General features: G+C 36.2%; 1 protein-coding gene across 1 annotated transcript; it reads left to right on the top strand.

Annotated features, from left to right (window-relative positions):
* The first annotated feature begins 501 nt into the window (after positions 1-501).
* On the top strand, positions 502-12,150 carry LOC113097561 (cryptochrome-2-like). The gene is made up of 11 exons (XM_026262797.1): positions 502-849; positions 2,177-2,285; positions 3,715-3,857; positions 6,639-6,912; positions 7,154-7,294; positions 8,217-8,528; positions 8,607-8,758; positions 9,129-9,331; positions 9,985-10,068; positions 10,328-10,551; positions 11,025-12,150. The coding sequence occupies exons 1-10, from the start codon at positions 692-694 to the stop codon at positions 10,543-10,545; spliced, it is 1,794 nt and encodes a 597-aa protein (XP_026118582.1). The 5' UTR covers positions 502-691; the 3' UTR covers positions 10,546-10,551; positions 11,025-12,150.
* The last annotated feature ends 55 nt before the right edge of the window (positions 12,151-12,205 follow it).

The raw sequence follows: 12,205 nt of genomic DNA, 5'->3' as shown, positions 1-12,205 counted from the left end.
AGTAATATTGTATTATACTACAGTATACATTATATTAAGTTGTAACACTATTGATATAAATTTTTCATCCATATTATAAATAAAAAACATGACTTGGCCACAAAAAATAGCACTGACCCTAATCTGAACCTTGTTTTATCTGAGCATAGCAATCTGTAGAACTACCACGAGGGGGTGCGAAACACCACTTAATTGCAAACACGTTAATGCAAGCCCATTTCTTCAGTTTATGCTTATAAAACATTTAGACCGTCATGTCCTCTCGTGTTGTGCTCAGTGCATATATTGAACAAAGACTTGACGTCTGTTTACCTCAGAACACTTAAGCGTGTGCTTTACGTGTTTTACCAGTTGCATGAACTGATCTCATGATTTAACGATTATTTCCCACGAACACGGCGAACAACACACCAGAGAAACGTGACGGGGCTGGACTTCCACCGTGGGGCGGAACCAATAGCCGCCAGGAAGCGCGAGTCACTCACTATGGGTAATCCGTACACGTGTCATTCTGCTACCCAATGAAAGAGACGAGAGGCGGAAAAACCATCGAGGCTAGTGTGACTGCCCCTCATCTCAAACTTCACAGAGAGGCATATGTGGCTCCTGGTCGGCTGAAATCGGGAGTTTGTTTACGCTTCTGGAATACCATCGACTTCACTGAACCTTTAAAATGGAATAAAGTGCAACTATGGTGGTGAATTCCGTGCATTGGTTTCGTAAAGGGCTGCGGCTTCATGATAATCCGGCTTTGCAGGAAGCACTAAATGGCGCGGATACTGTACGGTGTGTTTATATTTTGGACCCGTGGTTTGCAGGCTCGGCCAACGTGGGAATCAACAGATGGAGGTAACGTTACGTGCCTTTTGTTTTAGTTTTTTTTTTTTAGCTATAAACAGACATACTGTGTGAAGTGTTATACGTTACACGTGTGAAGGGTAACGTTAGATATGGTGCCGCGTAACTACGCAGCATTTTTGCATAGCCGTTGTTATGTTTTGGCCCTGACAAAGGCCGACTCGTGGTCTGCTATGTCATTTCAAGGCAATACTTGTGCATATATCTAATTTAAGTTGAAAAAATGTAACGCTGTTTTTTTATAACCCGTGTATATTATAAAAAGCGTAAATTATTGACTCTCGTAAGGGGCCCAGCTGCAGTTTAGAGCAAGTGAACGAACTTCACCAGACAGCTGGACACTTCTGTTCAACTTATCTAAATTCAATAGAGTATGTTATTTCTATTTTTAAAAATAGGTCTGCATGAAATGTATATAATTGTGGTGGGCCGTGTGACAGAGTTCTGACATCTCAGCTATATGGAAGCTAGCAGGCCAGTCGTTTTGCTCACACCCACTTTGGTTTTATATAACCACTAAAATTACCAATTTCATTATTGCGTCACTGGCTGTGTATTTCGGTGAATTCAAACACGCAGTTTGGAGACAGAATTTATAAAAGCCTGCGAGATTCTGAAGATTCTAAATTCGATTCCGCGAGTCACGTGACAGAACCATCCTGTTTTCACGTGTGCTGTCGTATGCTGCATTCAAGCCATATCATTATTAATGTGATTTCGAAATGACAGCACGTGCTGTTCTACTTAGAGCTGTTCACACCCTTGGACTCGGAGCTATTTCACTATCAATCAGCGCCTAATGAATCTGAAGTGGTCAGGTGGTAAAACCGTAGCGGTCAGAAAACTCCCGGTTCACCAGTTGTAAATACGAGTTCTACGAGGATGTGAACGCTTTTTACGAGTTGGTATCCCATAATCACGGTAGTTACGATATGCCGTGAATGCACTTTTATTACGTATGCTGTAAAATGAATTGTGACTAGCGAGCTGTAGTTTATTAAATGTCAGATGTTGAATAGTATTTACAGTTGTCCAATGAAAATCTGAATAAATACCAACCGATTGAGATTTGGGTGATCAGTGCAAGGTGCTAATAATATCGAAATTTGCAGCAAATCATTTAGATTTGTACTTAACATTTGTCATTTCAATTTTCCCAAATGTTGACAGAAAAAATGTATACAGTATGTATACTACACTAACAATATTGAGAAATTACTCCTGGTAAACTGCTACAATTTAGCTCTACTACAAGGTTATGGCTTATTCATATAAACTTTTGAAAATATTATAATATTTGAAATTTCCTCTCTGGCAGATTTTTACTGGAGTCTTTAGAAGATTTGGACACAAGTTTGAGGAAACTGAATTCCCGGCTTTTTGTGGTGCGAGGACAGCCAGCGGATGTCTTCCCTAGACTCTTCAAGGTTTGTATTTCTCTCTGGATATTTGGTGTGTTCCTTTAAGTCTCACTCTGGCTTTTAGAATCTAAATCGGTATGTCTGATAACTTGAAACATGGACATTTTCCACCAGGTCTGATGATATACTGGTGCAGAAATGCAGAGTTTTTTAGTATGTCTAAGTGTTTACTATGGTTAGTGGATCTGATAAAGCAGAAACCTATCTACAGAGAATTTAGTGGCTAGCTATCATTATGCGGTTCAGTTGCAAGTGATGACTTGTTTCAACAAATACACAATTTTTGTCAGGGTTCAGTCTACATTTTTCTTAAAAACTAGAGAACTATGCAGTGTGTTGTTGTTTTTTTCTTCTTCTTCAACAGCCGTTCTTAACAGATAACAAGCCTAAACACTGATTTCAAACATATTGTCAAATATGTGGGTGTTTTGATCACTGGTCCATCACAGTATCAGCGTAAGAAACATCCTCAAAATGATGTTCAGTTTCCTGTGTTGCCCTTTCGGTACAAGACATAATAAAATAATGCGATATGACCTGGATGGTGTTTGTTGGAAATCACGGCTTAAGTTGTTTTTTCTTTATAATGATAAGACTAATAAAATTACAAAGTGTTTGGAGATGGTCTCCATGGAGGATGACAAACCTTGTGTTGCTCTAGTCTTAGTCTTTTTGTGGGCCAGTTACCTAGTGTGATTAATTAATGTCTTTTTTTTATATTAGATGTACAAGTAGTAGTCTAATGTCTTCCAAGGGTGCGTTTATTTGATCTCATTACATGACCTTATTTTCCTTAAGTAAACATGAACAGCTGGAAAATCCATGGGAATTCATTGTTTGAAAGGTGTGGGAACCTTGAGTACTATAAGTGTTTATTAGCTATGCTTGCTAAGGTGATCATCTCTTTACTGTTTAGGGTTTAGGGGAGTATTCTAACCTAAAGTAATAAAGTTCAGTGCATCCCACAGCTCTTACATTTCTCATTTAGATGCTCCATTAATTCAATATTCAGCTAAACATCTGAGTCCTGATTGATTTGCACCAGCATTTAATACATCACTCAAGTGGCTTGTACAAACCCTTTGGCAGGTTAATAGTGCTGTTTATGCAAGGGGATGAGGGCACCTGCACACCAGCCCTTCAATGTGCCTTTATGCAAAGTGCACAAAAAGTCACCTGAGTGATGTGTGAAAGGATATTGAAATTACTAGTAATAGTTTTCTTTTTCAGGCCTTTTGGTAATAATAATAATAAATTATTATATCACTAGATGAGATGTAGTTGCCGTCAAAAGAAACCGTTTGCTAATTATGTTAACATCTCACTTTATAGATAGAGAGAGATTTAAAAGATTCTGCACCCTGATGTTTTTATAGTTAGTTGTAATATTTGTATCATTCTTTAACACACACATCTGGTCTCTTGTCTCTTTTAGGAGTGGAATGTCACACGTCTCACCTTTGAATATGATTCTGAGCCTTATGGCAAAGAAAGAGATGCAGCTATCATTAAAATGGCACAGGAATATGGTGTGGAAACCCTGGTACGAAACACTCACACGCTCTACAGTCCAGACAGGTGGGTGATGAACTGAACTTGCACACACATTCATTCACAGATGCAACCTTTAAGGGTTAAGGTTTAAGGTTTTGTAAAGAAGTTCATTTAGTGCAATTATTTGTCTAAAAAAATGTCTGTATTAAATTAACTTTATTAAATTAACTAGCATGTCAATATTTGACAGGTAGTATATTAATGATATTTTTTAGCATTAGTTTTTTTTCAACCATTCACAAGTGTTTTAAGAGGTTTTATTATGAATGTTTTACTGCCGTTTAAAAGGTTGGGGTCAGTACAAAATTAAATATTTTTGAAAGAAGCACAATAAACTTTGTAAAATAACTCAAGAGCAATCACACACCCAATTTACACAAAAAAAGATAAACAAAATAAAAAAAATGACTGTCATGGTACAAATCATTATCATAAAACAATGCGATTTTGGTCATGTTTACAGTTGTATAATTTCAGGTATTATTTTTATAATTCTAAAATAATTATTTAATATTTATAATTTAATAACTTTTTATAGCTGAAAATGTGTGGGTGTGGGTATATATATCATTGACCATGTCATATGCATTGTTAATATAATAATAATAATAATAATAATAATAATAATAATAATAATAATAATAATAATAAATTAATATTATTTACATGTATTAATAATACAAATTACATTTGCAATACTATCATTTTCAGCTATTACAAATTGTATTTGTTAAATGTTTTTATACATTTTATCATTCTTTTTTAAAAAAAAATATATATAAAAATATATTTATATATTTTATTATTTTTATATATATATATATATATATATATATATATATATATATATATATTTTTTTTTTTTTGCAAATGTTATAGGTAAACTTTTTGACACTGATGAAAAAAAAAAATATATATATATATATATATATATATATATATATATATATATATATATATATGATACAATCCACTAACTTAGTTCAAAAAAAAAAAAAAACTGTATTTGGGACAAAAAAAAACATTGACAGTAGGGCTTGTACACATCTCAACTAACTGGGCCAGAAGGGAAAACCTCCTTGTTAGTGCACATCATGGGGCAACATTCCCTAATCATTGATTAGATTCCTCAGTAAACTTTGCCAGCACTTTTAGTATAATATGACATAAAGATGAATTGTGCACTCATGTTTATGTGCAACTCCCGGTCTATCTCATGCCTTTCCTGAGAGTATTACCAGACAGGAGAGAATGACTCTTCCCTTCTCAGATCATCATGCAGATACCATTCCTGTCGTGTAATGTAAAACAAGTGTCCTTTTGCGTAGGTTACATAAATGGGACAGATGATGGTAATACGCCCAGATTCTACGTCTCATTCAGAAGGGAAGAGAATGAGCTTGCATTCATAAGCGTGTGTGCATGCATGTGCGGGTGTGCATATGACGTCAATCGCTCTCCTGGACATTATGAGACTCGCTGCTGCCATCTGGCCGTGGGAAGCGGCACTGGCGGTCACACTGTGAAACATGTGCTGTGGGGGGGAGGGTGAAATAGCTCATCATGCAAGTCACCACTCCAAACATGTGCGAGCCGAGCACTAGGCTTTTCCTAACGAGCACGCGGATGCACCCTGATTCTGCACCGTGCCGAGACAACCAGCCAATGGCAGGGGCTCCACCCCTGACCGATATAGACAGGAGTTGTATAAGGTCAGGATTATAAATAAGGGACGGGCTGTTAATGTTTTAAGGCTGTTGTTTCTCTCATAGAGTAGCAACTGAGACAATTAGCTGTTCTCTTTGAGTCTCTCAGAACCAGACAGGCATATGTGCTTGCATTTAAAGGATGAGCGGAAATGTATTCCCAATGGACATATTGCTATGCACACTTTCTGCTTGATCCAATATGATTTTACTTTATTGACCTTGTTTTCTTAAGAATAAAATTGGGCTTTTTGCAGTGCCACTTTAGTAGAATGTTCTAGTGAAGAATCCAATAATCAAGCAATTTTGTATTATAACAGTCAGGGCTATAAGTTTGTTTTTGATTTTCTGTTATATCAAATTTCTGGTCTGACCACATTTTATATTTTATTTTAAGTAATTTAATTAATGTTTACTTAATTTACAGGGGTTTTTTTTTGTAGGAATGTTTTAAGTCTTTTATGCTCACCAAGTCTGTATTCATAATATATATATATATATATATATATATATATATATAATACACACATTTATATTAAATAAAATAACTTATGTGGATTATTATTACAATTTTAAGTAACTGTTTTCTTGTTTAATTTATTCTGAAATGTGATTCATTCCTGTGATAGCAAAGCTGAATTTCCAGTATCATCCCAGTATGCTGATTTGGTGCTCAAAAAAACAATATTATTATTATTAGCAGAAAAGGAAACAGTTGGGCTGCTTAATATTTTATTGGAAACCATGATTCACTGTAATTTTCAGAATTCTTTGATGAATATAATGTTTTAAAGAACAGCATTTGTAATATTATATTATGTTTACAGTCGCTTTTGATCAGTTGAAGGTGTCCTTGCTCATAAGTATTCCTTTCCACAAAAAAGTTACTTGCTATCCCCATATTTCCATGTTTTTTACACAAATGTAAAACCTGTGACAGCCTGTGATAAGCTTGATCAAACTTTTGAACCAGATGAACTCGGCAATGCCTTTGAAAATTATTTATCTGCTCAAAAACAAGACAAAACTGAAATGGTTCAAAACAAATACTTTTAAAATTAAGTTAAAATTCAATGACATGTTTTTGCTTTTCCCTCAGGATCATAGAAATGAACAATCACAGCCCCCCTCTTACTTTCAAGAGATTTCAAGCCATTGTGAATCGACTCGAACTTCCCAGGAAACCATTGCCGACCATCACTCAAGAGCAGATGGCCAGGTGTCGGACGCGGATCTTGGAAAATCACGATGAACGTTATGGCGTACCCTCTCTCGAGGAGCTGGGTTTTAATACTCGGGGGGACAGCTCACATGTATGGAAGGGTGGTGAGACAGAAGCCCTGGACAGATTAAATAAACACTTAGACAGAAAGGTGAGACATGGTGATACTTCAAGGTATAAAGTTCAAGTCATAAAGTTCAACATTTTAGAATACATTTTAATAATGACTGTGTACGTATTAATTATTAACTAGAAAATGCTATTATGTATTTTTAAATTTTTATTTTTTTTAACTCCAGTGTATTTCTAGAAAGTAATAATTAATGGTTATATATGTCTGCCAAAATAGTTATTTTTGTAACTTTTATTGTAATCTTGTTATTTTGATGCAGGCCTGGGTAGCAAATTTCGAGAGGCCTAGAATAACCGGTCATTCACTGTTTGCGAGCCCCACTGGACTTAGTCCTTACCTACGATTCGGCTGTCTGTCATGTCGCGTGTTCTACTACAATCTGCGGGATCTTTATATGAAGGTAAGTCATTGCTGTTTTATGGCATTGTTGGTAGTCTAGAGAAGTGGAAGTTTATAATTACTCTTGCCAATAGATGCATTTATGTTGAATAATAGAGGGGCCTAGAATCGAGCCTTGGGGACACCACAAAAACAAAAAAACATGATGATTATACACTACTAGCCAAAGTTCTGGACACACTTGACTGAACTTATTTTTCTAATGATCTTAAAAGTCCTTTTGATCTACAGGTTGATGTTAATATGCTTGAAAGTATTTTAGGAGAAAAATATAAAGTTTATTTACAAATACATGGAAAGTTCAGTACTAAAGTATGACCGGTGGATACATCATGAAGTTAGCTTTGAAATAGAAAATTCTAATGTGGCAGTAATTAAAATGAAAGAAATAATTGTGACCCTGGACCACAAAACCAGTCTTAAGTCACTGGGGTATATTTTTAGCAATAGCCAAAAAAATGGTATTGGTCAAAATTATCGATTCTTCTTTTATGCCAAAAATCAGGATATTAAGTAAAGATTGTATTCATGTTCCATGAACATATTTTGTAAATTTTTCTACCATAAATGGATCAAAACGTAATTTTTTATAATAAGCATTGCTAAGAATTCATTTGGACAACATCAAAGGCGATTTTTTTTGTGTGTTTGTTTTTTTTATTTATTTATTTATTTTTATTTTTTTGACTTTTGCAGCCTTAGATTCCAAATTTTCAAATAGTTGTGTCTCGGCCAAATATTGTCCGATCCTAACAAACCATACATCAGTGGAACGCTTATTTTTCAGCTTTCAGATGATGTATAAATCTCAATTTCAAAACATTTACTCTTAAGACTGGTTTTGTGTTCCAGGGTTCACTATGCCACAGCATTGTAAAAATAATATTTTGTGACAATTTTTATGACCTTTTGCACTTGTCCAGCTACGGAGACACTCCAGTCCACCCCTCTCGCTCTTCGGACAGCTGCTGTGGCGAGAGTTTTTCTACACGGCAGCCACCAACAACCCCAACTTTGACCGTATGGAGGGAAACCCCATCTGCGTGCAGATCCCCTGGGACCACAATCCCGAGGCATTGGCTAAATGGGCAGAAGGTCGGACAGGGTTCCCTTGGATCGATGCCATCATGACCCAGCTAAGACAGGAAGGCTGGATCCACCACCTGGCCAGACATGCCGTAGCCTGTTTCCTCACTCGTGGAGACTTGTGGATCAGCTGGGAAAGTGGAATGAAAGTAAATGAGATGGCACAACTTTGTCGCCTTTACTTTTTTCTTTTTTCCCCCCTCTTAATCTCTTTCTCTTTCCTCCAGGTTTTTGAGGAGTTGTTATTGGATGCGGACTGGAGCGTGAACGCAGGCAGCTGGATGTGGCTTTCCTGCAGTGCGTTCTTCCAGCAGTTCTTCCACTGTTACTGTCCCGTGGGCTTCGGCCGCAGGACGGATCCCAGCGGAGACTACATCAGGTACACAAACCAGCCCTGAACCACTCTTAACCAAGTCATACATCACAGGTGTTACATTTTGAGGGCTTCGCAGATTCGTGTTGCGTAAAGGCTTATGTAAAGCGCCACAGGTTCAGGCCTTTCCACTGTGCATATTCAAAAGAGCTGCTGTGACATTGTGAATAAAGATGAGAATCAGAAGAATACCTTGGAAAATAACCAGCTGCGTCAAATTATAGCACCTGCAAGATGCCATAAAAAAATACCAAGAAATTATGAAATGAGATTTTCAATCTTTTGTAATAAAATGTATATAATTAAATTAGGTAAGTGTTTATTAACCCATTATTTGTGTCTGATATAAAACGGTCTTGTACATTCTCACATACAGGAGGTACATCCCGCAGTTAAAAGACTATCCTAACCGCTATATCTATGAGCCATGGAACGCTCCAGAATCAGTGCAGAAAGAGGCCAACTGCATTGTGGGTGTGGACTATCCTAAACCTATGATCAACCATGCCGAGAGCAGCCGGCTCAACATCGAGCGAATGAAGCAAGTTTACCAGCAGCTGTCACACTACAGAGGCCTTAGTGAGTAACACACAGACTTCTCAATGATGACATTACTAAAATATCATTCTGATGATATTGAATGCTTGTGTATGGGGTTGTTTAAGCTGTTATTAAGCAATAATTTTCAGTACAGTAATTTACTGTCATTTCACACTAAATTTTTTTGAAGCAGTAGCTTTAAGAACTGTAATGATGCAGTTTGTTTTCGACCCAATGGAGTTTGTCGATCATTAAACCGCATAGAGAAGTGATCATGCTTGCTACACAAAATGGAAAATATTACATTTGCAGAGGCCATTTTAGCTGAAAATCGATTGCAAATTATACAACAACTGAAAAAGCTTTTCAAGAATAGCATAAGATAACTGGTCTATTGCATTGATTTCAATTTTTTAAGTATTGTTAACATTGCACACAAAAAAAACAAGGCTGAGAACATTACTTGTTATTACTAAAAGAGGTCTTGGTGATTTCAATGTGTTGAAAAAAAAAACACATTTTCAGCATTTTAATAGAATTTCTGTAAATGTACAACCCAGGCCATCAGAAAGACTTGCTTATACGTAATGTGAACCTTGTATATTTGTTTTATGCAGATAATTTAATTGAATTTTACAAATTAGCATTTACAAAAAACTGCAACTAAGCCTCTATCTCTCTTTTCATGGCAGGTTTGCTCGCCTCAGTTCCTACGATCCAGGAAGAGGCAGAGCCTCCCATGTCAGATGACTCTCATGCCAGCAGTAGCTCTGCAGGTGAGACACGTCAATCATCCATCATCATACTAACAGAATTCACTGTTCAGCTTTCGGTTTTCTTTGCTTTGCTTTGCTTTGTTTTTATCTGTAAAGCAAAATGCAACTACACTCCCTGATCTCACAAAAAAGTTTTACAATGCCAGAGAAAGTAAATGCTTAGAGCAGATTTCACCTTCAATAAGTTATCATCCCTTTGGCCCTTAAATTTTCCTTGTCAGGACAATGATTTGCTGATGAACCATCGTGTTTTCTATAGGTCAAGCGTCCAGTCCTGTCTCATCACCGCACCGGCCCACATCTGCACCATCAACCCCGCCCAACTCGGAGCCCTCAAGCCCGACAGCGGCTGCCCCGGGGACCCACACCCAGAGGAAGAGGGGCCGGCCCTCTGGGCTCCCATGCAAACAGAAGTCAAAAGTCAAGCACACCAGCCAAGCCAAAGGAGTCAAGCAGAATACTGACGACAAGCAGTGACAACAGGTACCAGCCAGAGTTATAAAAACATATAATAATTAATAATATAATTATATTTTTTGTTTATTATTATCAAATGATGCTTTCTTAAAGATCATTATTTTGTGTATTTGGTGTAACAGAATATCCTGACATGCTTTAATGTAAAAAAAATATATATATATATATATATATATATATATATATATATATATATATATATATATATATATATATATATATTATTCTTAATAATTCAATATAATATTCTTGTTCATTTTAATTTGAATAAGTGGCAGCTCCAGCTGAATGTATATGTATCTATTTATTACTGAAGTGTTTTGTGATGAGGTCTGGGAGCGGTTTCATAAACCAGCTTTATTTCTTAATTTAATTTGCTGAATCCCACAACTGATTTATTAAGCGTATTCAGCAAGGAGCTATATAAGCCAGCCAACAATGATGATGATGATGAAATGCATATATTCTGCTCTCTTCAGGTTGAGACTGCATTTGCGGTCCCATATTCAAGGACGTCGGAGTCTCGGCCACCTCCCTGAACCAGCACAGACAGAAACCACAGGAGAAAAGTGTGAAATGCCGCCACCTTTTGCAGAAAACAGAAACGGCACCATAAAAATAAAAATAAATACAGCAAAAAAATGAATGCTGGAGTTCCGTCAATGCGTGTGACAAATCCAGGACTTAATTTTGTCAAGCACCCATAATAAAAAAAGCTGCTTTTGTTCCAGTTTTGGCCTGCTAAGCTAAACATGATTGTATGAAGATACAGATCTGTGTCAGGTGTGTAGTTCTCTTGGCGTTGTGATCTGACCGAGATCTAATGGATATTGCTATCACTGTTTAAATTTTAGGATAACGAGTGATCCACCGATATGACTATTCATGGATTCTAGCCAAATTTTATGCAACCCATGTTTATGTTTAACAATAGAAATGTTGCAGGAACATTCAAAGATATGGCCTACAGTGTTCTGACCAGGTGAATTAAAAATTTTCATTTTTTTTTCTTTTTTTTTATATGAAGTCTGATGTAGTTGGACTCAATAACTGCTTGCAAGCTCCAAGCAACTAGTTCGCACAAGCAATGAAGAATTGTACTTCTTCGGTTTCTGGTTTAGTAATTTATCCCTGTAAATATACGCTTTGTGTATCTAACTCTGAATGCAAACATTTCATTGCCATTGGCCGCACTAAACTTTTCTGAATTTAACAGTATCCAATACTCCGTTTATAATTCTATAAGCTTGATTTATTTACCTAGTGATTCATTTTAAACGTCTGCAAGGTTTTAGTTGACGAGGATTACATTCCACTAATGTGCATTCATAATAATTTAACATTTTAAGATGTTCTCTCTGACAATGTAGAACCGCTTTATTTATTTTTCGTCCCTTTATCTTTTTTGTATTGTATAAAAGAGTTTATTTTCATGAAAATGCTGATGGGATTGTTAAGCTGTTATGTTTGTAGGCAGTAATTTATTTATGCCCTTTCACTGCATGCTTCTGTCAGCGACAAACCGTTTCCGCAATATATTGCATCTACAATGTTTCAGTGTAGATTACAATACATCAAATAAATTTCTTGAACCCATTTAAAAAATATTTGAGATTGTTTTTCTTTAACCTGAGAATTTTATCATGTTATTCAGACATAA

Source organism: Carassius auratus, unplaced genomic scaffold, assembly GCF_003368295.1.
Source record: "Carassius auratus strain Wakin unplaced genomic scaffold, ASM336829v1 scaf_tig00216331, whole genome shotgun sequence".
NCBI lineage: Eukaryota > Metazoa > Chordata > Actinopteri > Cypriniformes > Cyprinidae > Carassius > Carassius auratus.
Note: the sequence above shows the minus strand (reverse complement) of the source record. Positions and strands in the feature narration are given on the sequence as shown.